The 25236-nt window shown below is 46.3% G+C and overlaps 1 protein-coding gene and 1 long non-coding RNA gene across 19 annotated transcripts in view; one reads left to right on the top strand and one right to left on the bottom strand.

Annotated features, from left to right (window-relative positions):
• Window positions 1-1009: 1009 nt before the first annotated feature.
• Window positions 1010-25236, top strand: part of LOC132914423 (disintegrin and metalloproteinase domain-containing protein 11) — a 73761-nt gene continuing 49534 nt past the window's right edge. For 15 of the 18 annotated variants that reach the window (XM_060973527.1, XM_060973525.1, XM_060973516.1 and 12 more), the window contains exon 1: window positions 1010-1934. In XM_060973527.1, coding sequence (XP_060829510.1) covers window positions 1850-1934 — 85 coding nt within the window. In that variant the 5' untranslated portion in view covers window positions 1010-1849. The remainder of the gene's footprint in view (window positions 1935-25236) is intronic. The other 3 variants (XM_060973514.1, XM_060973515.1, XM_060973519.1) reach the window with 3 other exon arrangements.
• On the bottom strand, window positions 1680-5062 carry LOC132914454 (uncharacterized). Its single transcript, XR_009659599.1, has 2 exons — window positions 2299-5062; window positions 1680-2077 (listed from the first exon to the last, which is right to left on the bottom strand). It is a non-coding gene; the product is annotated as an uncharacterized LOC132914454 (long non-coding RNA).

Genomic DNA, 25236 nt, shown 5'->3' with positions numbered 1-25236 from the left:
CGAGCTGGTATAGCGAGAATGGTCCAGGAGGCTGCTGTTCGTTAGGAGGCGATCGGTCGACGATCGCGCGACGCGATATATGATGTGCGATGTATGAATACAGGCTGAAAGAGAGAGAGAGAGAGTAGGGCCGGAGGAGGGGGACGGGGAGAGAGAGAGAGAGAGAGAGAGAAAGAGAGAGATCGGGTAGGAAAATTTGTGGGTGGAAGAGCGGTGGTATCGCGGGGCAACGTCCGGGCGACGAGGTCCGGCAGGGATGCAGGTGAGGCGGCCAGTGTCCCATCTTTCGGACGGCGGTGGTTCGTGATCGTAACGGTGGAAAATGGTGGTTCGCTCGGCTGGGGATTTCGCATCTCTGTATCTGTGCCTGATCCATGGCGAAGAAGGAGCCGCCGCGGTGGTCGCTACCGCCGTCACCGCCGCCGCCGCCGCCGCCGCCACCGCCACCGCCACCGTCACCGCTACCGGCACAGCACCAGCACCGGCACCGGCACCGGCACCGGCTCCTCCGCCGCCGCCGCCACCACCACCACCACCGCCGACGCCGCCACCACCACCACCGCCACCGCCACCACCGCCACCGCCACCGCCGCCGCCACTACCATCACCACCACCACCATCACCACCACCACCACCACCACCACGACCACCACCACTACTAGGACCGGTAGCACCACCACCGGCGAAGCAGCACCATCGGCGAAGCAGCACCACCAGCGAAGCAGCACCACCGGCGCTGCCGCCACCGCGTTATTGATTTGACAGGAATGACGGGAAATGGCGCAGGAATCGATAAGAGGTGGTCCCAAGCTGATGGTGGCTCTGCGCGGGTTTACGGCGCGGGTGAACGAAGCGGGTGTAGAAAGCAGGGGTGGGAGACGGGGCGAGAGCTTGTAGAGGGGTTACATGGAAAGCTCCTCCGGGGTGGGGTGCTGGGTGGGGAGGCGAGGGACGCGAGGGGTTGGAGGAGGCAGCAGAGAATATTTTCATACTCCAGACTCCCGGCGTAGGTAGAAGATGGCAGCCGAGGCGTGATTCGAGACCGGGACCTTCACTCTCTCTGGGCGCGCGCGAGTAGGGGGTATCCTTCGTCGTACGGACCAGATCGCGGAAGTAGTGCGCTAGCGTGGTGCATTATCGCGTGTCGTCCAGTGTACCAGGAGATTCGCGATGTTCTAGGAGGACCCGTCGTTCTATACCGTCGGTGCCGGTTTGTCCTCCTATCGCCGCAAGCCTTCTCTACTTTTCCTCTCCTCTCTACAAATTCTCTCTTTCGTTCTGCGTCTGCCTCTCTCGCTCTCTCACTCATTCTCTCTCTCTCACTCATTCTCTCTCTCTCTCTCTCTCGCTTTCTCTCTCTCTCTCTCTCTCTCTCTCTCTCTCTCTCTCTCGCTATCTCACATTCTTTGGTTCTCTTTCCATCTTTCTCTGTCCTTATCCGCTTTATTCCTCCTTTCTCGTTGTTCTCTACCTTGGCCGATTTCTCTCCGTTTCCCGCATCTGCTTCTCGTTCTTTCCAGTTAGATCCCGGTATCGGTTGTTCCCTCCGGAATCTTTCGCTCGATTTTTCGCCTGTTTGCTCTTTCGTTCCGTTATCCGCTCTCCCTCCTTTCTATTCCCTTTTTGGTTGTGCGCCCCTATATACCACTCACAGCCCTCGGTTCTCGCTTTTCGCTCGCTTCTACGCTCCTACCCGAACCGCGTAACCCAGTCAGTCAGTCGTGTACTCATGATCCAACTGGCGACCAGGTAGTATCGCTGATTATGCGCGACATGAGCACCACCGCCATCGTAGTGTTTTACGAGCGTCATGTAAAATGGAATTAAACAATGTTGTTAAGACGTAAACATGTTTTGGCTACACTGTGGACTCTTTGTTCTCGTGATTGCCGTACCTGGATTTATTAGCAGCGCCGACAGCACGTCCAAGCGAGGTAACGCCTGCCTGCCTGCCTATTTGTCCGCAGATCTGCCTGCTAGCTTGTTTGCTTGTGCCTGCCTGCCTGCCTGCCTGCCTGCCTGCCTATCCTATCTGTTTGTCTGCCCATTTCCCCCTACTATCGCTCGCCTGTGCTGCCTATTTGCAGTCTACCATCAGTGTCTATCCATTTCCATCTTTGCTCACTGCTACTAATTGTTTCTCGTGGTCCTCGCGATCGACCGAGCCGCTACACTCCCACCGTTCCGAGGGGAAATTCTCCATTCGAGGGGAATTTCCTTCGGGTAAAACGAGAGTAGCCAGCATGGCCATGCTCGATCAGCGATTTCTCCGCGTCCTAGGAATTCCAAGTCTCTCACCTCCGGGCCACTCTTCCTTCCTTCCTTCCTTCCTTCCTTCCTTCCTTCCTTCCTTTCTTCCTTCCTTCTTTGCTTCCTCTCTACCTGATGTATGCTTGTTGGCACGCGATCCTGTAATTTTATACGTGGTCGTTGCTCGTTACGTGCCAGTTTTAGCTGCCTCCTTCGCGCACGTCTTTTCGTCTCTCCATCTGATCTTTCCTCTGCTCGTTCTCGTAAATTCTGTTCGGACGCGGTCGTTAATCGTTGGGTAGGCTGGCATGGCGTGTGTTCCGGTTACACACGATTGCCTGTTGCAGACCGTCGAGAATATTCGGTGATTGTTATCCGGCCTCCCGGATCCTTTCTCATCCTCTTCCGTCTACCGACACTCAAAGATAAAGGCAGCGCTATATACAGCGTGCGTTGAGCCTCCAGTGAACCATTTCCCTCCAACGCGTGTTGCATGACACGACGATATCGTTTCGCGAGTGTCGGGTTGGCTGTTCTCCTCGGGCCAACTCTCTACATTTTCACGGCAAAGTTCGCGTCTCTACTTTTTATTCCATCTCCTTCTCGTCTTTTTTCCTTTTCGTTCTTTTCTTTCTTTCATTCTTTCTTTCTTTCTTTGTTTCGCCGAAGAACTCGACGACTCGAGCGAGTCTCGTTCGAAACGAAACGAAATAAGAAAATGGAGGTAGAAAGAAGAGAAATCTCGTTGGGCGATCGAAGGAGCGATTTCGCGATAAAATAGAGAGCGTATCTTGAATAGACAGGGCGTAATACGTAACCATTGTCGCGCATTTCCGCCGCGTTGAATCCAGAAACAGCATTATTCATAATATCGCGTTACGTTACTACTGTTACGCACTTTGCATGTCGCGATTCGCCACTGTGCGTAAAACCACACGCTTATGTTGTACGTTTTGCACGCAGACCGTTAATCTTAATAAGTCGCTGCGTAATCTCGTATCGATTTCGCCTGATGGTGCATGGACGTGTTCACGCGAGACCGCGACCAGTGTAAATACTTGGACGCGAGCGGCTCACGCTGTCTCCACGCTAGATAAATAATGCGTCTCTCGAAGGAACGTGGAACTTAGCTAAATTGAATTTTCTTTCTCGACAAGTGGCAGAGTATAAGTACGTACGAAGGAACTGGAGCGACGGTGTCCCAGTTGCTTTATTATTTTATTTCTAAAAGAGATATCGTTCGCAACCGGTGATTAAGACTTTCTTTTTATCCTTCTCAACCTGAAAACTCGAAATAGTATCCGCTGTCGCGGCCGCGCATGGCCGCGAGCGTGATTAATTTTTGCTCGAAGAGGCAGGCGACGTTCTGTCGCGCTATTATGTATAATGAAGTTTGCGTCACCGGCTGGCTAAGCGTCATAAACATGTCACGATATGACGATCCACATATTTGCGTATACAGACTGAATCAAGATTCGATCGATTAATCGACGTGATTAATTACCTATCTGTGTATCGCGTTATCGTTCGAACGTCACCGGATGGATTTCGGGATGGACCGTCGCTGTCGCTGCTCCGTGCGTTGCCGTGGAACCGCGCGCGCGTTACCACGAGCTGACTCGAGGGAAAAGGGGCAGCAGCTCGAAAAACGAGACGATTCGATGACGAATGGCGATCCGTTGGAGAAATATAGGAACGCGTGACGATGCTCGTGTTCCCCCAATCGAGAAAGAAGCATAGCGACAAAGCGTCAAAGCGTAACACTTTGAGCGCATAAAATTCCAATACGGTATACAAGTGTAGCAAATTTATAGCGAATGCCATAGGAAAGTTGTAAGAAACGTGGATATGGCCGACCTATCTCGAAATACGTTAAACACGTTCCATCTTGTTTTAGAAGCAAGTCGTATATATCGTTTCGAAATTACCATCATTCGCCTACAATGTATTCAACTTGTCACATGTCACATCTGTCGTGAGTTACTTTACTTTTACGATACCTCGGGACTCGTAGTACGACGCTTCCTTAGAATTTGAAATGTCCGAATGGGTAAAAATTTGCCATTTTCCCGCCATCCAGGCCATCCTCCGCGATTTTATACAGACTTTATACAAAGCTCATAATATGCAGGTATTTCCAGTGATCTGTTCGGAATCGAACAGATCGTTCGCTGATCCGCGACTTCCTTCGAAATCCCATTTGTTTGGCCGACTTTGAAGAGCGCTTCGTTCCGCCGTTAATTACCGGATGTAACTTTTCAAGCTGATCTTCTTAAGAAAATCTGATTGGAATCGACGGGAGTAGCGCACGGCTCGACTTCTCCACTCGAAACAGCTGGCCATGAAATACTCGATTACGCGTCGGCGTCCTTTGGAACCAGCCAGCGTAAAAATTGCAATTAATTTCTCGTGGGTGAACTGGTCGCATCGGATGGTCGTGGGCCGATCAAACGATCGCCGACAGCGTGTAAATTCGTCCGAGCTGCCCCGCAACATCGTTCCTCGCTTTCCCGATCGAGTTTCACCTTTCGAGTACCGGTTAAAAGAACCCTGCCAGCAGCCACTCCCGTTTCCCTAGCGCGCCATATTCGTCATAGGTTTAAGCGCAGCGAGCAATGACGTCATCGAAGAACGAGATGGGTCACGAGTGCACTGACACGCATACCTACGTGCCGCGAGACCCGATTTAAACGTATCAACGAAAACGCGAATTAAAATCGATCCACGGGCCAGTTCTCTTGGATAAAAGCGATTCGCTACAGACCACTTCTCTCCCTCTCTCTCTCTCTCTCTCTCTCTCTCTCTCTCTCTCTCTCTCTCGCTCTTTTCCCCCCTCACACACGCAAGCGCGCGCGCGCGCGAGCACACGCACACGCACGCACGCGCACACACGCGCACACACACTGCTCCGTAAGTTGAGAGAACAAACTCGCGCTTTCTCTCTAATTAAATTGAAATTACGCGAGATTTCGTCACGGAAGAAAGACAGCCAGAGAAATCTCGATATTAATTTCCAGCGGCGATCAAACGGGAGAGAAGAAAAAAAGGCGGTGGAGGGGCGGGGGGCTGTTGGGGGGAGGAAGAAACGGAAGAAGTAAATATAACGAGCTCGAGACCCACTTTTTCAATTTCAATTAATTCTCGCGATATTAACAAGCATTAGAAAAACAGATTTACAGCTGGCCAAAACGTCGGGAGTAAAAAGCTTAACCGTTTCGTCACGATTCATCGAGGAATAGCGTGTATCGATCATCGTGAAACACCGAGCGAATCTGCGAGCTCGAGGGCGTCCTCGGGGCGAGAATCGCCGGACCATCGGCGGTCCGCTTCCTCGCAACGTGACGCGACGCGTCGTTCGCGTGATCACCCCTAATATAGTCTTTTTCATTTTTCCCGCGATCCCTATCGCCAGCTATTTCGATGATAACACATGAACGTATTTCTCTTATGCGATACGCATCGTGGCATCGTTGTGGCATCGTTGTGGCATCGTCGTGGCATCGTCGTGGCATCGTCGTGCCGAGGTCGATTCGTTCGTCGTGTGTTACAAGTTTCGTTTGAGTTAAAGTTCCGTGGAACTGGATCCAATATCAATTTGCTGACGATCGGGGAGACCGAGCCGCGGCAAGCTACTCTCTGAAACTGCCGTTCTACCTAGGCGATTTAGTCGAGGGGTGCTTTGGTTGGAAACTAAAGCCGAAGCCAGGGGCGGGTAGAAAACCGCGAGCGAGGGGCCACGAGCACGATTAAGCGTAAAGAAAACTATGTCACAGGATATTTGCCGCGTACCGTTTTCGAACGGAGAAGCCCGACGTTAAGGTTAACGAAATATCGTTGGGTTACTGCACGCAAATGTCGTATATCCAGTTTACGTGAAATTTCACCGACCATGGAACCACGGGGGAAATACAGGATCGAATTTACACGTTAAAATAAGTAAAATGACATCCTGTGAACATACGCGAACATACGTATGTCGGTCTTGGAGTCGTGGATTAAGGAAAATATTGAAAATGTTTGCCTCGTGTCTCGACACACGCTGCACGCCTTAGCGTCGCCTGCATACCCAGCAATCGAAATCGAGCATAATTCGATCTATGCGACGATTAGAATTTTTATTTTTGCCGCTGCTGGAACAGTGATGAACTCTGGCGAGTATAAAATACCGATTGTCTGAAATTCTATCCGAGTCATGTCGATCGATGTTATTCACGAGCTTGTGGATAATGTCAAGACACGCTGCAGCTGTGTACGCAGTCAATGCCAAAGCGTTTACGTAGCGTAGTAACTGTAAAGTGTGTCGAGGTACGAGGCAGACACTTTGAACACATTCTTGAATCATTCGTGACTCGAGAACTAGAGGACGTAAGAGATATCTCATACGGTTTACCGCGCAGATATTGTACGTCACATTTTAGAGTTTTTCTGTGCCACAAATGGTTGTCGACTGTTTCTTTATACCGTATAAAAATCATATTTCCCGTGACTAATTTGGAAGTTTAAGTACCAGTTAATTAGATCGGAACATACTAAATTTCACCATATTGAATAGCACTGTTACGACCAGCGATACATATACGTATCTACGTACTTGGATCTTTCGGAAATATAGATCTATAGAAGAAGAGCGTTTATTCGAAAATAGGCTTATATACCGATACCTTTCTCGTTTTATGTTTCTAAGATGGACTCGCGAAAAGTTGGCAAATTTTTCTTTAACGATGAGTATTTTCGTTATAGAGAAAACATATCGCTTTTTTACCTCTGCTGTTTTACCTCTAAGTAAGACATTTAAGTGGAACGAGAAACATATTGGAAATTGTAACGCGTTTTAAAACCGTTAATCAACCGATTGGATATCTCTCTCCTAAAAATAAATAAAATTTTCAATTTCTAATTTTTCTCTTCCAAATATCGACTATGCATTTTGTTTACCAATTAGTGGAACCTTGAATTCTGCAAATAGCATCGACGAATCTTTAAACGATAAACGATAAACTATAAACGATAAAAATAGAAATGATCGAAAAAAATGGTACAACTGGGAAAATTTGTCATTCCGCTATAATTTAATTTCGATTCTACGGCAAGTGCGCTTACTCCGCCGCTGCCGAGTATACTTATCATCGCTGAAAAATAATCGCTGAAACCCACGGCTGCACGCTTTCAAAATGAAATAAAACACTGAAAGTGTTGAGAGGGATTTTTTTTCTCGAAAGCACAAAAAGGTGGACATATAATATTTGTACAGTAACCCATCGGTATATGTGTACGTGTAGGTTAAATTTACATAGTCAATTTGGGCAAACGGATAAAACTGAGCTGGCGAGGCAGAGATTATTGGCAGAAGTGCGGGGGGGGGGGGGAGGGGGAAGAAACGAAGAAACGGAGAAACGGAGAAACGAAAAATGGGAGAAGGACGCTGACAGATAAGAATAGAGTACACGATAGTGGGTATAATTTGAAATAGCGCGGCGGCCCGAACACTTGCCACAACGTCCTTGGCACTTTGCTAGGAGGTTGGTGTCGCGGTGGAAAACGCAGACTTGAGACGCGGGGCAGCAATTTTAGCGGAACGCAACCGAGCGGCAGTTGTGCAACGCCGCCACACTTATCTAATATGTGTGCAATTCACGTAAGGCTGGAATAAAACCGGGACAAAGCTCGCCGTCTTCGAGCGTTCTTTTCTCCGTTTCGAATACCTTACCTAAGTAGAATATTTTGTACGCGGGTCAACCTTGCCGACTCGATTACGTACGTTCTTAACCGGTTCTCTACGGTACTGTACGCTACAGGTGTATCCTCTCCGCGTATAGGGAAAAAACGCCGCATTGTAAGTACGAAACGAAGAATTAGTAGAAAAAGTAAGGTCAGGTTGCAGGAAAGTTAACAACAGCGTACTATTCAGCGTATTATTTCTTTTCACGACTGAAGGAGTTATACAGCGAAGTTCAAGGGATGTTTAAAATTGATACGCTAGGAACCTTGGTAAATGGTGTACTAAAAATTTCTTACCATATACCGTAGCAGGTATATATGATAGCTGGTTATTTATCGCGTTTATCGAATTATAGGCCACTTTGTAAAATCGTGTTACTTTCTACTCTTCTTATTTTATAAACTTTGCTTGTTCGCCGCGACACGTTAATGTTACGCAAAGATTCCCTTTTTCGTCGCTGTCAAATAACCGGCTAGGTTAACGCCGCGGCGTTTTCTTTATCGAAATCGAGCACTTCCCTGATTCTCGGACGCTCTGTTAGAGCGAAATCGTGTTGTAGGAGAACCATGCTGTACAGGGGGATACCTCCGTCTCTTTGCCTCTACAGTTTCCTTTATCGCAGGCTCTTTCTTCCGCTCTGTGCCCTGCCGTTCTCTCGTTTGCCTAATAACTCGTTTAATAATGGGCTGCCCTAGGAAGAGAAAAAATACATTTCCTTGGAATACAAGGCGCGCGTTAACCTGCCGAGCGGCCATGCTCCCTACAAAGGATATTGATTTTCCGACGTTTAAGTTGTTCCTTGTCATTCAATGTCGCATATTCGTGACGATCTCGTGACAATTTACAGATTGATAAATACCGTTTGGACGGATAAGTGACACTTTCTCGTGTATGATAACTTACCGATTGCACGCCATCGAAGAAAAAAAGAAAAAAGGAAATAGAAAAAAGAAAAAAAAACGGAAAGTCATGTACGATGCCTGATGTATGCCATGATGTGCCGCGGTTATCACCGTGTGACGATGCTTGATCGAAATTTCCTCAAAGATTTCGTGCTTTTACTCTAAATAGCTGACCGGCTGATTTTTCCTTCCTGTTTGATTCTTCTTATACATTATATATAATTAATATATATTTGAATGGACGCGTGAAAAAAAAAAAAATATATATATATATATATATATATATATATATATATATATATATACGCCTTGCACAGTCAAATAGATGAAAGGAATATCGAAGGATAGATGAGAAGGATATCGAAGAAAAGACGCAAATTCGGTCATGTAACAAAGTTAAACGGTTTTCAGGCGGTAAATTGTCATACACGAAAAGTAATCGCTATATGGCAAACTATAGACTGTGTGTTTCGGAAAAGCTGACGTAAATATCCGAGTGGGAAGTCATCAATCGATTCGTGCGAAGCAATTAATCAAGTCGGCCGCCGACAAAATGATGCCTCGTAGAAGAGTTTTCAGCGTTCTTGTCTCGAGCAAGATCCGCGAGATTGAAATGGCAGAGCGCCAGTTCTAATTTATTGGCCTTGCAGGTACTTTTAATACATGAACTTTTGGCCGATTTTTCGCCCGGAAAAGGGGACGAAGGGTCTTCTCTTCCGACGAGAACACGCTAGACGCTTCCCTCGCTGTTTCCACCTTTGTACCCGCCCTCTGTATCTCTCCCCCTTTCCCTTCTCGATACTCTGTTACCACGCTATCGCGTACTTATGTGCGCCGTGTGTAGCGTGCGGTGTGTATCGCGCACTTACATACAGGTACACGCGTGCTTTCACAATTTCATCGCCGTTGCGATGATTGAATTTTACAAATATTAGTGTTAGCTTCGAAGGTGTTTATCGCCGACTTTTACAACGATAACATTGAACGACGAGCAAACTTTAAATGAAAAGCGATACACCGATCTAGCAGCAGGAAACTGTTCGATGACGAGGTTAATCGACATGTATCGATATTGCTCTTTTTCCTTTTGTTTTATTACTTCTCAACAGTGTGACCTGCGTTCAAGCCATTTTTTAAGGAAAATCAAGCGAACAAAAATGTTTCCAGCTTTTTTCAACTTGTATTAATAACTTCTTTATATATAAGCGCGCGGGCGTGTGTGTATGCGCGCGTGTGTGTGGACTTATACGGTAAGGCAAACGATTCAGCTCGTCGACTATTTACTAGCATTGCGAAGGATAAGAACGGTTATCGTTCGTTGAAAGTTCCTCTTACGAGCATATTAGCGACGATGTATCGGCCGGTGATGATCGTACATTCGTGTCGAAGCTGTTGCCCGAAACGAATTTTGCAGATTTCATTGATACGCGCGGCGCGCGTCCCCGTGCGTCACCGCTCGAAACGCGTTTCCACTTGCTGCTGTAAATCGAGTACATCGCGCGAGCCGTCGAATCGAGATAGCGTCGTGACGAACGAGCCACGTTCGCGAATCCATTAAATGGACACCGAGTTCGATAGATGCCGTGCGGAAACGAGCCGATTCGTATTAACGGTCTACGTCTCTGTCTCGATAATCTGCAAGCTTTTGTTCCAGTCGAGACGATAGGCTGTTTTCTTCAAAGGTCATCAGCTTTCGGCATCGATGCACACACACGCGCTGGTTTATCAAGCGCGGAGATCGCGACACAGTGTCCCCGGGAGCTGTGTAATTTTCTATGCATTCGTCACTGAGAATTACAAATTGGAACGGCGTACCGTTCGTAGAATTATCAGCGTTAATTCGTCGAATCGACCCGCGGCGACAGCTCGCAGTCCGTTTCGCGTGATTTTTCAATCCGCGCGGAACGAATAACGGCCTCGTGAAACGGGCCGACTAAAATATCGTAAATACACGTTGCGGTCGCGTTTGTCCCCTCTTTGCTTTGTGAACGCGCGATACGTTTACGATCAAGGATACGTGTCCGTTTGAAAGTTTCTTGCGATACGGTGCTCTATGCAATAGCTGGTCTCGGTACTCTTCGATTACGTGTCCACTCGAGAATGCATACGTAAAAGGTGTTCCGCTCTCGGAGAGTAACGCCAGAGTCAATAGCGAGGAAGTACTCTCGGAAATGTGTCCGTTCGACTCTCGTGTACGGTACGCGGGGCTCTCCACATCCGACGAATTTCCTTCGATTCGATCGGCCCTAAGTCGTAAGGATACTCTCGAACGGAATGTTCATTCGTTAATTTGCTAGGATCGTTGCAGCGTGCTTAACCGTCTCGTACGTTTCGATATCGGCAAAGGAAAGCCCGTTGGCTCGATACGCACCGATTTCGGTGAAACTTTGCACGATCGATGATTACACCTACCGAACAATTTAGCCGTAACTCGTTCATGACCGTTTTTTGCTTTAAGCGAGAAGCCAACCCTTTCATCCGAGGCTGCTAAAAGTGAGCCTTGATTGATAAAACGATTTACGAGTATTGTACTCTGTTTACGTTAGACGTATATTGGGACTTTTGGATCTTGGATCCAAACTTTGCTTGGACTCGCACTCCCATACCAGAGACCGATGATTTTCACGGGCTTACGTGAATATGTTCGAAATTCTCTGGCACTCTCTCAATATCGATTGCATCGACAAATTTTACTCTCGACGACGACTCCCCATAGTTGTTATACTGTCTGAAAGGTAGAATATCTAGCTTTAACTTTACCGCCTACGTTCTAGAATTCCGCTGTGTTGTATCGAAACGACACTCGCTGCCCGAGGAGACAAACGGTGTCGTCCCTGTAATTGACTAGCCGGCGATTTCGCGTTTCGAAAGGAATAACTTTACCGAGGATACTGGGCGAAAGAAACGAGCCTGTACGATATCGGTTAATGGAGCGATGCCTTCGGGGAAGCTAGATATTATCGTCGCTTCGACCCCGTTAGATTTATTTCCACGCGTCGCCCCTTTCAAGCAGAATAAGCACATTTACCCTCCGCGAGCTGCCTGGATTTCAGAATTCACCCTTCTCTCTACCTCACCCTTCTCTCTCTCTCTCTCTCTCTCTCTCTCTCTCTCTCTCTCTCTCTATACCGACATCTACCCCCCCCCTCTCCCCCTCTGAGACTCGACGACTCTAATCGTGCAAATAACGTTACTCCATCCCCGAGTTACTCGTACCCCCCGGCCCGAACAAATCGATTCCAGCTACCGATCGCTGTTCCCGTTTCTTCTTTGCTTCCGTTGCTTCGATTCTACGGCCCTCCTCTCTCGGAATTGCGCGACAGCTGATATTCTAGCCACGGCCCTCGAGTCGATACTAAACCAACCGGTCGCCTAATAACCTACCAAGGAAGTTGCTTCCGCGATTCTCCCCCGCGGCCTTGTTTCGCGTCTGTTCGATCAAACACCGTATCTCGTCGTTGCATATCCGTGCAACTGTTCGATCGATAATCGAACGTTTCTCCTAGACAACGCTTCAACTGCAAAGATAAAACCATGCTTTCCTCTTATCGTACAACGTGCTACACACATATACCGTGGTGTAGAATTTGAACGAGCAACAGGCCATTTAGCTAAATAATTACTACGTATAATAGCTTTAGACTTTGTTTTTCCCTCCACTGTTTGTCAGTTTCCGTATCTGTTGTTACGTTTCTGCCGATTATGCATCCGTTTAGCACCGTTCCGTTCAGCGTTCGCCCTGATCATTTTTAATCGGTAATTTGCATAGCGGGCTGGCGAAGGCGAAACGTGGACAGAGAGTCGAAGAAAAAGATGCGAACGCGCTCGTTCCTCTTAGTTAAAATGCCGTCGCGTCGGCGTAGGGGCTCGTGCGCGTCCCACCGTACCCGGCTGGATTCGATGATCGATTCTCAAACCGTTCGCTGGCTACCGCCGCGTGCGCCGATGGCTTCGGAATATTTAAAGCGGCTATTGCGTGCGTACGCTGATATGCATATCTAGCTAGGGACGTCGATCGATCGTGCAAATTAGAAAATCCAATTTGCCGGACACGGAGAAACGCGCGTAATCAATGTTCCCCTCGATTTCCTCGTTACCTTCGACCACCCTCGTCGGTCTTTCACTGCCGATTCTCGCGTTATTTCGCCACGGGCAAGATTTTTGCCAACCGATTCGTCCACTCTGCTTAATTTCCTGATATACGTCGACGTTGGTCATTGGTCGTTGGTCGTTGGTCGATACACCCTATCGTGCACAAAGTATTTGCACGCTTTTATCGCAATCCGATCGAAACATTGATTATATTTTCAACGTTGCACCGTTTTGTTTCTTTAACCGACTTCGCAATGGCAAAGGTTATCATAAACGCAATATATATTATCTAACGTATGTCCAGCGATTGCTCCGCGATCGATAGATCGATCGGATCGGATGTTGCCCCCCCCCCAACCGGTGGTCGGTCCAGTTTCCAACAATTTTACATTTAATTACATTTTCTCTTTACCGTTAGCCTAACTAACGAAAACCGTACGTTGGCCCGTTAACTTTACTTCGTACGGTGAAAAGTAGGAAACAAAAGCATTTTCCTAAAAGTCTGAACTCGAAGCGCGCTAACAAATTATGCAACGGCGGTGAGTAAAACTTACTTGCTTACTACATAGCATATAGAATATGTGTAGCTGTTGCAATGGCAATACGTCGCAACCTTTACGCAGGTAACGTAAAATTACAAGTACCCTTCTGTTCTTGATTCTGAGAAAGTCCTTGATTATTCGAATTCTTCTACTAGTGCACGCATACTAACAACGAATGTTAACTCTGTCGTTAACTCGGCTGACGTCATCTTCACGATTACGGATGCTATGCGATTATAGGCGAAAATAGGTTGCCGTGCTTTCAACGTTTCGTATCTTTTCTTGCAATCCATTAACTATGTTATTAACTCTGTTAACTCGCTTCACCGCGTGTATATTCGAACCGTACATCTGACATGCTATTTGGCGAGTAAATAAGTTCTCTTGATCCTTGTTGCACGTTTGTATAAGTAAAGAAAAAATTAAATATAAAGAAAAAGTATAAAATTATTGTACACTTTCCTTTTGTACTGTTTCCATCGTAGCGAAACTTTGAAATTCGTATTTAGAAAAGAAACTTGTTCTTCTCTCTTTCCTTTTCGCTATCGATCGCGATCGATCGACAACAACATAAGCGAACAACACCGATAACAACGAGACAATTTCCATGGAAAATAATTCATAGGAACGGTAAACGGGGACGATGATAATCCGCGACACACGCGCATAATCCGCGTTTTTCCCTGAAACATGCAATCGGTGCTATCTTTTTTCGCAGCCTCGAACGACGCGACGGAAAATTTCTTCTCAACTGTTTATACGGAGAAGCGGGACACGCAACTTAAACACATAGAAATCTTACGTATTGCTAGCGATTTCTTTTTTCTAATTTTCGGTAGAAAATCTATTTTATGGCATTTATTAGACGCATGACTATGAACGAACGGAGAAGGATCTTTTATTTCAATTGTTTCGAATAAAATGACGGGCACGGAAGCCGTTGCGCGATGAACTCTTTAAAATTGACCTATCAGTCGGCGTTGCGCACTGCTCAGGACCTTTGTGACCGTTGTGACCTTTGGAATTGCCTGACTTTTGAAATTATATATTATATAACGTCTAAATAATAATACGGCTAAATAACGACGTATAAAATATATATATATATATGGTTTTTCTGCAAGAGTCCTAACACTTGTAAACTCACGATCACGATCACGACATGGACCATGTATTTCCGAACGAGACGAGCGTTTTCTCGCACGCATTCAGAAAATCTGTGAAACAAGCAGGCTTTCTAAAGAAATTCCTGAGAAACGTATTCAAGGTTGGAGCGGCGTTGGCAGACCAAACTCGATTAACATTTTTTAAAGGAACCTTTGTCTTCTTTGAGCGCCCTCTCACCCGGTGTTTCCCCCCATCTTCCTTTGGACTTGCTTCACGGGCATTAATTAACCCGCGTAACGAAAGTGGCGTTGCCACCTTTTGGAACCTTCAAAGGGCCAGCCTTCTCTCTTCAAACGAATTCCCGTCGAAAAGGGAACCACGGCATCCTATCGACCGATAGCCGGACTGATCTTCGACCAAGTCTAATTTTTCCGAAAACTCGTTCCGCCCGGAATGCCGCGCGCAACCAATGTCGCGAACGTAACCTCGGCGCGGCCGAGGTGCGACGCGGACAGTCGAATCTCCCTTGTTTCTCCGATAAACGAAAATACTTTGGCAATGATCGGCGGACATCTGGCACTGGTCGACGAAGCTGATAACTAGCTGGGAGAGAGGGCGAGGATGGGAGGGAACTGTGCGAAAGTTTTCTCGAGTAGCCGCGGCAAACTCGATCGGCGTAAAATAATTACTTGAAAAGTTCGAAAGGGGACAAGAAGAGAGAAAAATGTCGGGCGCACAATGGCGCACAATGGCGCACAATGGCGCACAATGGCGCACATGCCCGAGCATTTAATGAGCTTGAAGATTTCTCAAAGAGGCCACGGTTAAAGTTCCGATCTGCCCTACTGAAATTAATGAGTTTTCATCGGCTAACAAGGTAACGCTCGTTCCTAATTGAACGTCGTATCGAAGATGTTCGTTATTAAGGATATGCATAAAGCGATTGAAGCACGTACGAGCAAGCGAACGGAACGACTCGTGCGAATCGAGAGAGAGCCTGCCCGTGGTCGGAGCGAAAGAACCGATTTACGATTGATCATCGGCGCGTGATTCTACCGGCGTTGAGAAATTGCGTGCAGCTACTATTACCGGTGTCTGTCCTGCGTGTGAACCCGTGACAGAAAATGATGTACGTGTGGTTGGTCGTCTATCCAGGCTTGTCCGTAATTTTATTTGTAGTACGAACGGGGTCGGCCAGATTCTACGTTATAAAGAGAGATCGAGTATCGTTTCGTTGAGAACATTGAGTTTCAAAATTTGCGCCTACGTGAATATGATCGATCGTCGGCTGGACCATCGTCGGTTTGAACGATCGAAACGGAGGTTACGCCACGTGTGAAAATAACTCGAGTAATCAAATTTTGTGGTCCAAGGCCTGTTTGGCCAGAAGATAGAACTCGAATCGAAAACAGATTGAAACTTCAACGGTACTTGATGGAATGAAATAAATAGCTTTTACGATTATCGATGTCATCTATACTCTTGTCTAGTCGAGGATCAAGCAAATTTACGTAGGTTTGGCATATTTTCAAACTGAATTTCTTCGAAAAGCAAGCTTCAAACGTCACTTTGTTATTCTCGATTTCGACGTCTGATTTCCAGCTATAGAATCTATATGACGCCTGATCCGACTTGTACCTAGAGCTTCGAACCAGCCTGTACGAGATGAAACCGTACGCGATAGGATGATGCGCATCTAACCGTTGGCTCGGTCCTCTGCAAACGGAATTTTTCCAAATTTCCGTCCCTTTGACGCAGCCATTAACCACCTTAAATTAAATTCCGCCAGGGAGTTGGTAAAATACCGTGCGTTAACGTAGCTACGAACAATGTTGCAATTTCCACTGTTTCGAGGCAACGAATGTTTGCGGCGAATCCAAAGTTTCAAATTAAAAGCGTGTTTTCCTTATGCCCACCGTTGCCAAACTTTGGGCTTTTTCACTTTGGCTTCGAACCACGTTTCTTTCGACTTTATCTACTTTTTCTCGGGTAGCGTTAAAAATGCAATGGTTCGCGAGAATGTCTGTACGCAAGACATTTTGATATTTCGTTGGTATTATAACGAGGCGCAATTGGCACGATTATATCGCTGAAAATTTGCATCTAACGTGAAAATACACGTACATAGAAGTGGCAGGGAAACTTTACTTGAAACGATAAGCGCGTATAAAATGTGTTAAATTGGTTATTATACGATTATGTGTTACGATTATTATACGATTGCCTGTTTTAAATACTTTGGCCATCTCTGAAAAATATATACGCTGTCGGTGAAATGTATTTGGTTTGGTAGAAACGCGTTTTCCGTTTGCTGTTCCGAGGTGTCAAGATTCGTCGACGCTCTACCGTATATCGTCGTCGCCGCCTTGCGTCTCGTTCAAAAGGATAAATGGATAGAAAGGTGGTAGCGCAAAGTGCCGTTCTACGAGAAATCCAGTCTTTTGGGGCAAACGATGGAGAAACTTGGAGGACCTGGTGGACTTTTTACTCGAGCTTACGAGTCCCCGTTCTCGTGATCGTCGTAATTCCGGCCTGGTATGCTCAGGGACGAGATTAATGTTTATTCGTTTGAAGCTCGCGTTACCGTTGAAATTATTCTTCCGATGCGCGAAAGAAAAAAACCGGACCCGGCTAAGGCGGCTTAAACGTGATGGACGGATCAGAGGATTAAGGGATTAAATCAAGTTCTGCCGGCTGGAAAGTTTGCGAGATAAAAGAATAGAGAAAATGGAATTCGAAGTAGACAACTCTCTTCGGATCCCCTCTTCTCTCGAGCGGAAGCGTGCCTCGATTATTAGGAACCAATTAGAAATAATTTTCCCTCCGTGTGCAGCGCCCGCCGCATCTTCACCGACATTCGGAAACGGAGCAAAGTTACTTGGCGGAGGAAGTTTCGTGTTCGCAACTATCGATAATGGTTGTTCGATGAATGGAAGATCCGTGTCGCGCTTCTTCGGTCGTATCGTTTAGCTGCAAAGCGTAAACGGCTCTGAACCGAGGCTCATTTTTCGTCCGAAATTGTTGTCGAAGCATGAAACGTGCATGGCGTGTGGATCGCGAAAGGATTCCAACAGCCCTGCAAACTTTATATATATATATATATATATATATGACTATGCTATGACTGTATCGATGAAATTCGAAAGAAGAAGCATATAGGTACTCGGCAAAGGTTATCGCTGATCAGTTCGCACCGAATGTGCGAACCGCTCGCGCCAACGATGCATATCTTTACGCGAGTCGATGGAAAATAGAATCGCATACGCATACGGAGGTTTCTCGGTTCTCTCGATGTCGTTGCTAGGGAAGAATAATAGGGTCAAAGACGGTGGAATAACGTTTTCCGAGCACTCGAATCACTCTTGACCGGATGCCAACCGAGTTAAGCAACGGGATGGAAGCCAATAAATACTCGTGCTTGCCCGCGCGTTCCATACTCCTACGTGGTGAAAAGAATTTCAAGCAACGAAAGTTGGCTGCTCCCTGTTCGAATGAATGTTGCGGGGCTGCGGACGTTTCAAAGGGAACCTGCGAAGATCGACGTTCGATGACGGTTCGAAGGAAAACGAGTATCTAACGACCACGGGGTTAATAATATCGATCATTACCGCGAGCAATTTTCTCCTGTGAATGCAAAGAAAGTTTGGTGCTCGCGAACGACCGGCCGGCCGAGCGCAAACTTTCCTACGATATTAACGACCTTTATCGGCAAATTGCATTACGGGCCATTGGTTCGTTTAACGTTTCACAAATGGTTGGAACGAGTTCGACGCAGAGTATCTTTATTATTGTGTTTTTTGTGTCGTTTGACGAGAGTTTGGCAGGAGGTACGCCGAGACTGGTCACAATTTTCTTGGTTGGAGCGACTCGTTATAGGGGAGTCGCGGTGGAAAGAGTGTTGCGAGAGGAAAACGAGAGGAAAAGGAGAGGACAACGACGGCGACGGACCTTTAAGAGAATATAAAAGAGAAGGGTGGTAGAGAGAAAGTGGTTGATCGATCGAAGGTGATTAAATGGAGGAAGCCGAGAAGAGAACACCGAGAAACGCGCAGGACAAGAGAAGGCACGCACGACCAACGACGGACAAAAAGCGTGGTATTTGTTTTAGAATTCCTACGCTTTACCGATGTTCGAAGTGGCAAAGCGTTTGAAATCTGAAACGAATGCGCATAAACCTTCATCCGTGGATGCTGGCCGAGAAAAGACAGCTGCGAGCAACACGATTCTGCGATACACGAAGAGGGAGCGCACGAAGGGGAAACCAAATCGTTCGAGCGTGATTAATCATCGTGTCTATCCCCCTAAGGATTATGGAAAGGTGCTGGCCGTTCACGCGGCCCATTCCTCGTCGTGTTTTCACCGTTTCAGCATTCGAACATCGTAACCTGTTGTGTAACGGCGCGTCTTCTAACGGCAGTTCGAACTTTGTTCGTCTTTGCCAAATTTCTCCGTTGATTTCAGTCCGTAACACTTTTACAACGTTATCTCTGTCGCGGCGGCGGCGGCGGCGGCGGCGGCGGCGGTAGCGGCGGTAGCGGCGGCAACGACGCTAAACTTCCATCCACCGTTTTAAAATATTAATTTTGTTTTTATTGGTTTGAATTAGGAAAGCTCGCAATCGCATTGGTACAAGCTTTATCGGATAGAAAGCGAAAACGATAAAGTTTCGTGCTCGCTTTAGGATCGTCTTATGGATATGTTTCTTTCGATCAAGACGATTAGACTTCCTTTCGCTCGCTCCGTCCTCTTCCACGTTCGGCAAAATCACGAGCCACGTTCAAGTACATGTGGTTGATTTGCCTGGCCGATAAACGTCTGGCTCGAGGCCAGGTTTTCCGCCACTTATCGACAGTTTACCGTATTTTTCGTTTAAAGCGACAGCTCCGATGTAGTCGCAGGGTTAGAGATTGTAACCGCGATACGTACAACGAAATTACCCCGAACAACAAGAACAGCGCCAAACAGCGACGTAAATTTTGCATCGATCTTTTTCCTTGCTGCTTGCTGAGGTAGTGGCGCGGCCGGTGGCTACAGCTTTGTTAGGATGTACCGAGGGTAAATCCTAGGTGGTTTGCCGTTGCATTACCGTTCCGCGGACATTGCAGCCCTACTTGCGCGGCGGGTCGAGCTGAATGTAGATCGTTGACATGGCTGGCTGACTGCGTAGTAGATCATCCGCGGCACGAGCCGCCGTATCCCCTATTCAGAACTTGCTTACAGAGCGCTGACAGTCACGAGTAATCTCGTTAACGAATCTCCTCGAGATCCCATGGATACTTTTTTTCTTCTTTTTTTCTTTTTTTTTTTTTTTTTTTTTTGGCCGCCGCGCCCTACCGTTGAAACGCTGAAACGCGAAAACGCGGAAACGCTGAAACGCGCGTGCGCGCATACGAGGCACGTCACTCGTCTTTTTTACTTTCTTTCTCCGTTATCGGTCGTTTCGGCTTGGGAATTTTTCAACTCTTCGAGTCGCTTCGATTTAATTGCTAATTAAAAGCCAGCAGATAAGGCCACGGGCTCTTCCCCGTATTTCCATACGTTTAAGCGGTATTTTTTTTTTTTTTCTTTTTCTTTTTGGTCGAGTTGCCGTCTACAGTTCGGATATTCCATAAATGTCGAAAATAAATAGTCGCGAGTAAACACGGACGGAGAGGATAAATTTAGTGGGCAGGGGCGGTTCAAAGCGCAACTCTGCCCCCTTCGTTGCGCCTCCCCTCGTCCTCTCTGATTGTATATTTGTATATTTGTATATTTATCTTCTTATTCCGCTCTCCTTCCGCCTCTTGCATCGAACATGCCTCGCGCTCCGCGCATTTTCCGATCCAGGTGGAACGCGACACGACCAACAGTTTACCTTATTTTCGCATTTAAAACGGTTTCGTGCTTTAACAGCTGGTGAAAAGAGATTTGTGCGGATACGGTGTAATTGTAAAGGCCGACGATTCGCTGCTGTTTCGTCTGTTGTCTCCTCGATATTCGCGACAATCGTCGAGCAAGTGAAAAAATCAAGGATAAGGATAAGATGGGTGAAAAAGTCAGCAACGTTCTATTCGACTGGCAGTTGCTTGGCTCCTACCTTTAAACGTAACTGGCCTTGCCTCGAACGCAAGGCATAGGTTTATTGGCCGCAAAAGCGGCAGCTGTCGATTTCTTTAATTTCTAAATACTTTCTAAAACTCCTTGTCCATTGATTTCCTTACGACCACACGGCCAACTATCGACGAGGCAACGGGGGTGTAAAGTTTCGTACGCGTGTGTAACGCGTACATTTTTGGAATCGATTTGCAAGCTTTTGCTGTCAAACTTTTTTCACCGCGAGATTAGTCGCGTTCAAGCACGTTTGATCAAATTGCAAGCTCCATGTTGTTGGAAATACGCCGCGTGGTAGGCGTAGTAGGCGTCCGAAAAAAATTTCGATGGAAGCAGAACGTGCAGCGATCTTTTAGAGGAATGGATGATGAGAGGAGGAGGAGGAGGAGGAGGAGGGAGATAAAAGGCCGCGTAACGCATAGGTCGTTCTTCTGGCGACGTTTTCCCTATCGAGAAACGACGCGCAACCCTTGTGGACACGCGTACGCGAGTACAAATTAAAAGGCGCCGTGCAACCTGCAATATGGATAAGCGCGTAAATAGAGCGTTAGGGCTCGTCTCCAGCGAACCAACATCCAGCAACCTTTTGTCGTTGATCTGGTGTTTGTTGAAAAAATCACCGGGTGTTGTTGCAGCGTGGACAAAATATTTGTAAAAGCTGTTGTTTCTTGGAAACGCTTCTGGAACACGCAGCGACCAGAAGCGACAAGAATTGCTCGTTGTTGCTTCAGCGAAGACGAGCCGTAACGTCGCGTTGCTATACGTTCGATGGTAGGAGGTCGGATGCGGATGTCGTGAGAAAGATCTCTTTCTCGTTCGGAGTCGACGAGCACGCTGTGTAGCCTGTTGCGATTCTTCCGAAAACCGATCTACCCTGAGCTGCCGGCAGGCGCGACGCTATCGACAACGTGACAGCGACAGGATGCTCGACGTATGTAAGAAAGTAGCCGCCGTCGAACTTCGACGTGTGTCGTCTCGTATCCGATGACAATCTCTTTGGCTGTCTCCGCGAAACCGCGATAGGGATTACGTCTCCTTTTCTGTCCCTAGAACGAATTATTTATGGAACGAACTGGACGATAGAATTAGATTAATTAGGAATTAGTCGATTGGAGGAATCAAGGAAAGAACAATGAACGCTAACAAAGAGAAACGATAAGTTGAGGAATAAAATAGAGCATCCATTATCGACAAAAAATAATCTTCGATATATTAAATTGCTTGAAACGTATTATCGAACGACAAACGTATTATCCGACGTGATATATCAAACTTTTATGAAAAATTGCTTTTTTCTTTTTTCTTTTTACGTCAGTTTACAAAGTAAACGGAAGAAAGCGGAGTATCTTTGAAACGCAAAGATTCACGTTTTTACAACGTTTCTCTCGATATTGAAACGACGGTCTGTTTTAAGTCAAACGTTTCTTTGCTTCCTCACATCCATGTATATACTACACTTGGACATACTGCAAAACATTTTCTTTTATCTGTATTTTATTTCACACATACAGAACGTAAAGATCAAAGTTATGCCAGTATTTTCGAGACCGACCGACCCCGTGCATATACACTATCGTACATAAGTATTTGTAAGTGTGGAGATAATCGGAAAAACATGTAAAAAAACGTATACTTTGAACGTAAATATACTTCCGTACTGCCGTAATTCAATTTTCGCCAATCCTTTCATCTTATCTCAGTCGACAGTCGACAGTCGACAGTATGAGAGAAATATTGAACAGATACAAAGACGGTAGATGAATCGGTATAAATTAAGCGACCATTTATTAGAGACAAAACGTGCAACTCGATCGACGCGATATAATAATACTGGTTGTTTCGGTTTGAGTTTACTAGAGCCAGGAAGGGGCAGACCGTAAACGTTCAAAGTTCTTTCTCGATAAAAGCTCGCTTCTATAATGGAACGGAAAGGAAACTAGTTGCTGAAATGGAAAGTTTGTCGGGAAATGTCGAATTCGCCGTTACTGCTTATAGCAAGAAGCAAAGAGTTCATAACGGAGAAACGTTCTTCTATCGTAATGTTGAAACTATGTTGAAAATATGCTGAAAATATGCTGAAAATATGCTGAAAATATGCTGAAAATATGCTGAAAATATGATGAAAATATAAAGGTTTCGATCGGACTGCGCGATTGCACCGAATACTTGTTGTCGAAATACTTGTGCACAGTAGGGGGTACGTGGAAAATAGTGGTAGGATAGGCGCGACGTCGAAAAGCGGTGATAAGCTGGCGCTTATCTCGAGCATAAAAATACGTAGTGACCCGAGCGATAATTCCTTTCACGGCGACTGGTCTCGTCTTTCGCAGAATGGTCTGCGAGAGGCAGATGCCAAGTTTCACGTACGCGTGCAGCACAGCGCCAACGTTATCTAGGTTGCAGCAGGGGTAGAGTACTGTTTCATTTGGTTGGACGGCTGCGGGCCGATATGTTCACGCAGCTGCTCTCATCAACCGTATCAGTGCGAGCAAATGGGAAGCGGGCAGCGTAGAGGGGAAAGGAAACAGCGTCGAACAAAACGCGCACGGTTCTTTGCAAAAATCACAGTCGCGCCAATAGCGTTTCGTAATTTTGTCGAGGGAAAAGGTCGTGCGCAGCGCGCTGGGGACAAAGGATACATCGATGTACGAGGGCGGTCAATTAGCAGTACGTTGACGAAGCTCGTGGTTAAGAACGCAACGTAGCCACGTTATTAATTCAGTCGGTAAATCTACCGTTACGAGTAACTGCAATCCTATAACGTTGCATGCAAAAAAAACCTCGTACGAAGAATAACGAACGAATTCTGCCTATTAGTTTGTGTCGTATAATTAATTAAAAACGAATATCGTATCGCGAGACGCTCGTAATCGAACGCTTACGTAAGATAATAACAAATCGATTGTAAAGATAACGACGACTTCGATGAAAAGCAAGGATAAATGTAGAAGAACAACCGAAGATGCCTGAGATTATATACGCACGTGATATTCAGTTTGCGTCGAGTCTAGAGTTGCAACAGTCGCGTAGGTAGTTGCGAACGAGGTTTCCGTGGAGGCTGTTTATTTGGATTCGGCAAGTATGATACGAAAATAAAGAGACGAATGGCTGATGGATGTAAACTATCGTAAACAGATCGACACGCGGCAAGCAACTGTTTGCGACTTTCTAATAGATATACGCACGCGAACGCGCACACATATGTGTGGACAGAATTGGACGCCCTACCGCCGACAGTTTTTCAAGAATATCCTGGAAACTAGAGCCGAACGACAGTTGTACGTAGAGGAAAAAGTGATCTTTTTATGTCTTTTTCGGTGCAGATTTACACTCCGAAGTGCTGGCACACATTTACGAATCACCCTTCTCGAGTCATCCCTATATCGTATCCATCGCTGTTCCGCTGCTGGACATTTCCTTTCCTGTACCTGTTTCTTTCTTCCCTTCTTCTTTTTTTCCTTCTCTTCCTCCTGTTTCCTTTTCTTCCTTCCCTACTTCCCTCCCTCCTTGCTTGCTTGCTTGCTTCCTTCCTTCCTTCCTTTCTTCCTTCCTTCCTTCCTTCCTTCCTTTCTTCCTTCCTTCCTTCCTTCCTTCCTTCCTTCCTTCCTTCCTTCCTTCCTTCCTTCCTTCCATCCTTTCTTCCTTCCTTCCCTCCTTCCTTCCTTCGAGCTTTCCATTAGAGAAAGATGAAATATCGACTACAGCCGGATCCAATAATTACAAACGGCGCGCAGTGCACGCGCGCGTGCACACAATTCCGCGAAGCTTGATTAAAAAGAACTCGGCACCGCGGTGTTGTAACCTTAGTACTTGTTCCAAGAATGCTTTTCCTGTTTTATGGAAAAATTAATACCTTGTCCGAGTCGCGTCGTATCGATGGCGAAGCTATTCGACGAGAAATTGTTCGAATTACTCGGATCGAGGAGATCGACCGACCTTGGAAAAATTCGCCGATCGAATTTTTCGCTACTCTTTCGTTGCAACAATGTGCCGATATGTGCGTTCGAAGCGCATAGGTTGATAGTAAATCAACCCTGAAGGAATTTTTGCTCTTGCGTAGGACTTTCGGTTTCCGAGAAATCGATCGAGAATTTCTGTTGTTGGTGCGACAATTTCTTACGCCTTTTAAACGTCTTTAACACGATTTCCATCCCCATTTGTATGTATACAAATAATAGAAATAATAGAAATAATAGAAATAATACAAAATTGTAAAGACACGCAACGGCATTACGAGGAATAGAAATAACGAAGAATTTACCAAAGTGAAATGTAAGAATTTAATATTAAAAGACGCATAATGTGAACGTTAAAAGAATTTATGTATAGAATATATATAGACATAAAAAAGATATATTGGTTTCTGAAGAACAAACGGCCAAGCACAGAAATCCTTTCGGGGTTGTTTTACAATCGACTTAAAGCATGCAACGCACATCCGACACGTTCGAGATTTGACGGTTTTGCTTCTCCTCGTAAGATAGATATCCCCCTTGTAGGATGGATAAGCGCCGTTATTTCGTCGAACGTAGAG

This window comes from Bombus pascuorum, chromosome 15, assembly GCF_905332965.1.
Source record: "Bombus pascuorum chromosome 15, iyBomPasc1.1, whole genome shotgun sequence".
Classification (NCBI taxonomy): domain Eukaryota; kingdom Metazoa; phylum Arthropoda; class Insecta; order Hymenoptera; family Apidae; genus Bombus; species Bombus pascuorum.
Note: the sequence above shows the minus strand (reverse complement) of the source record. Positions and strands in the feature narration are given on the sequence as shown.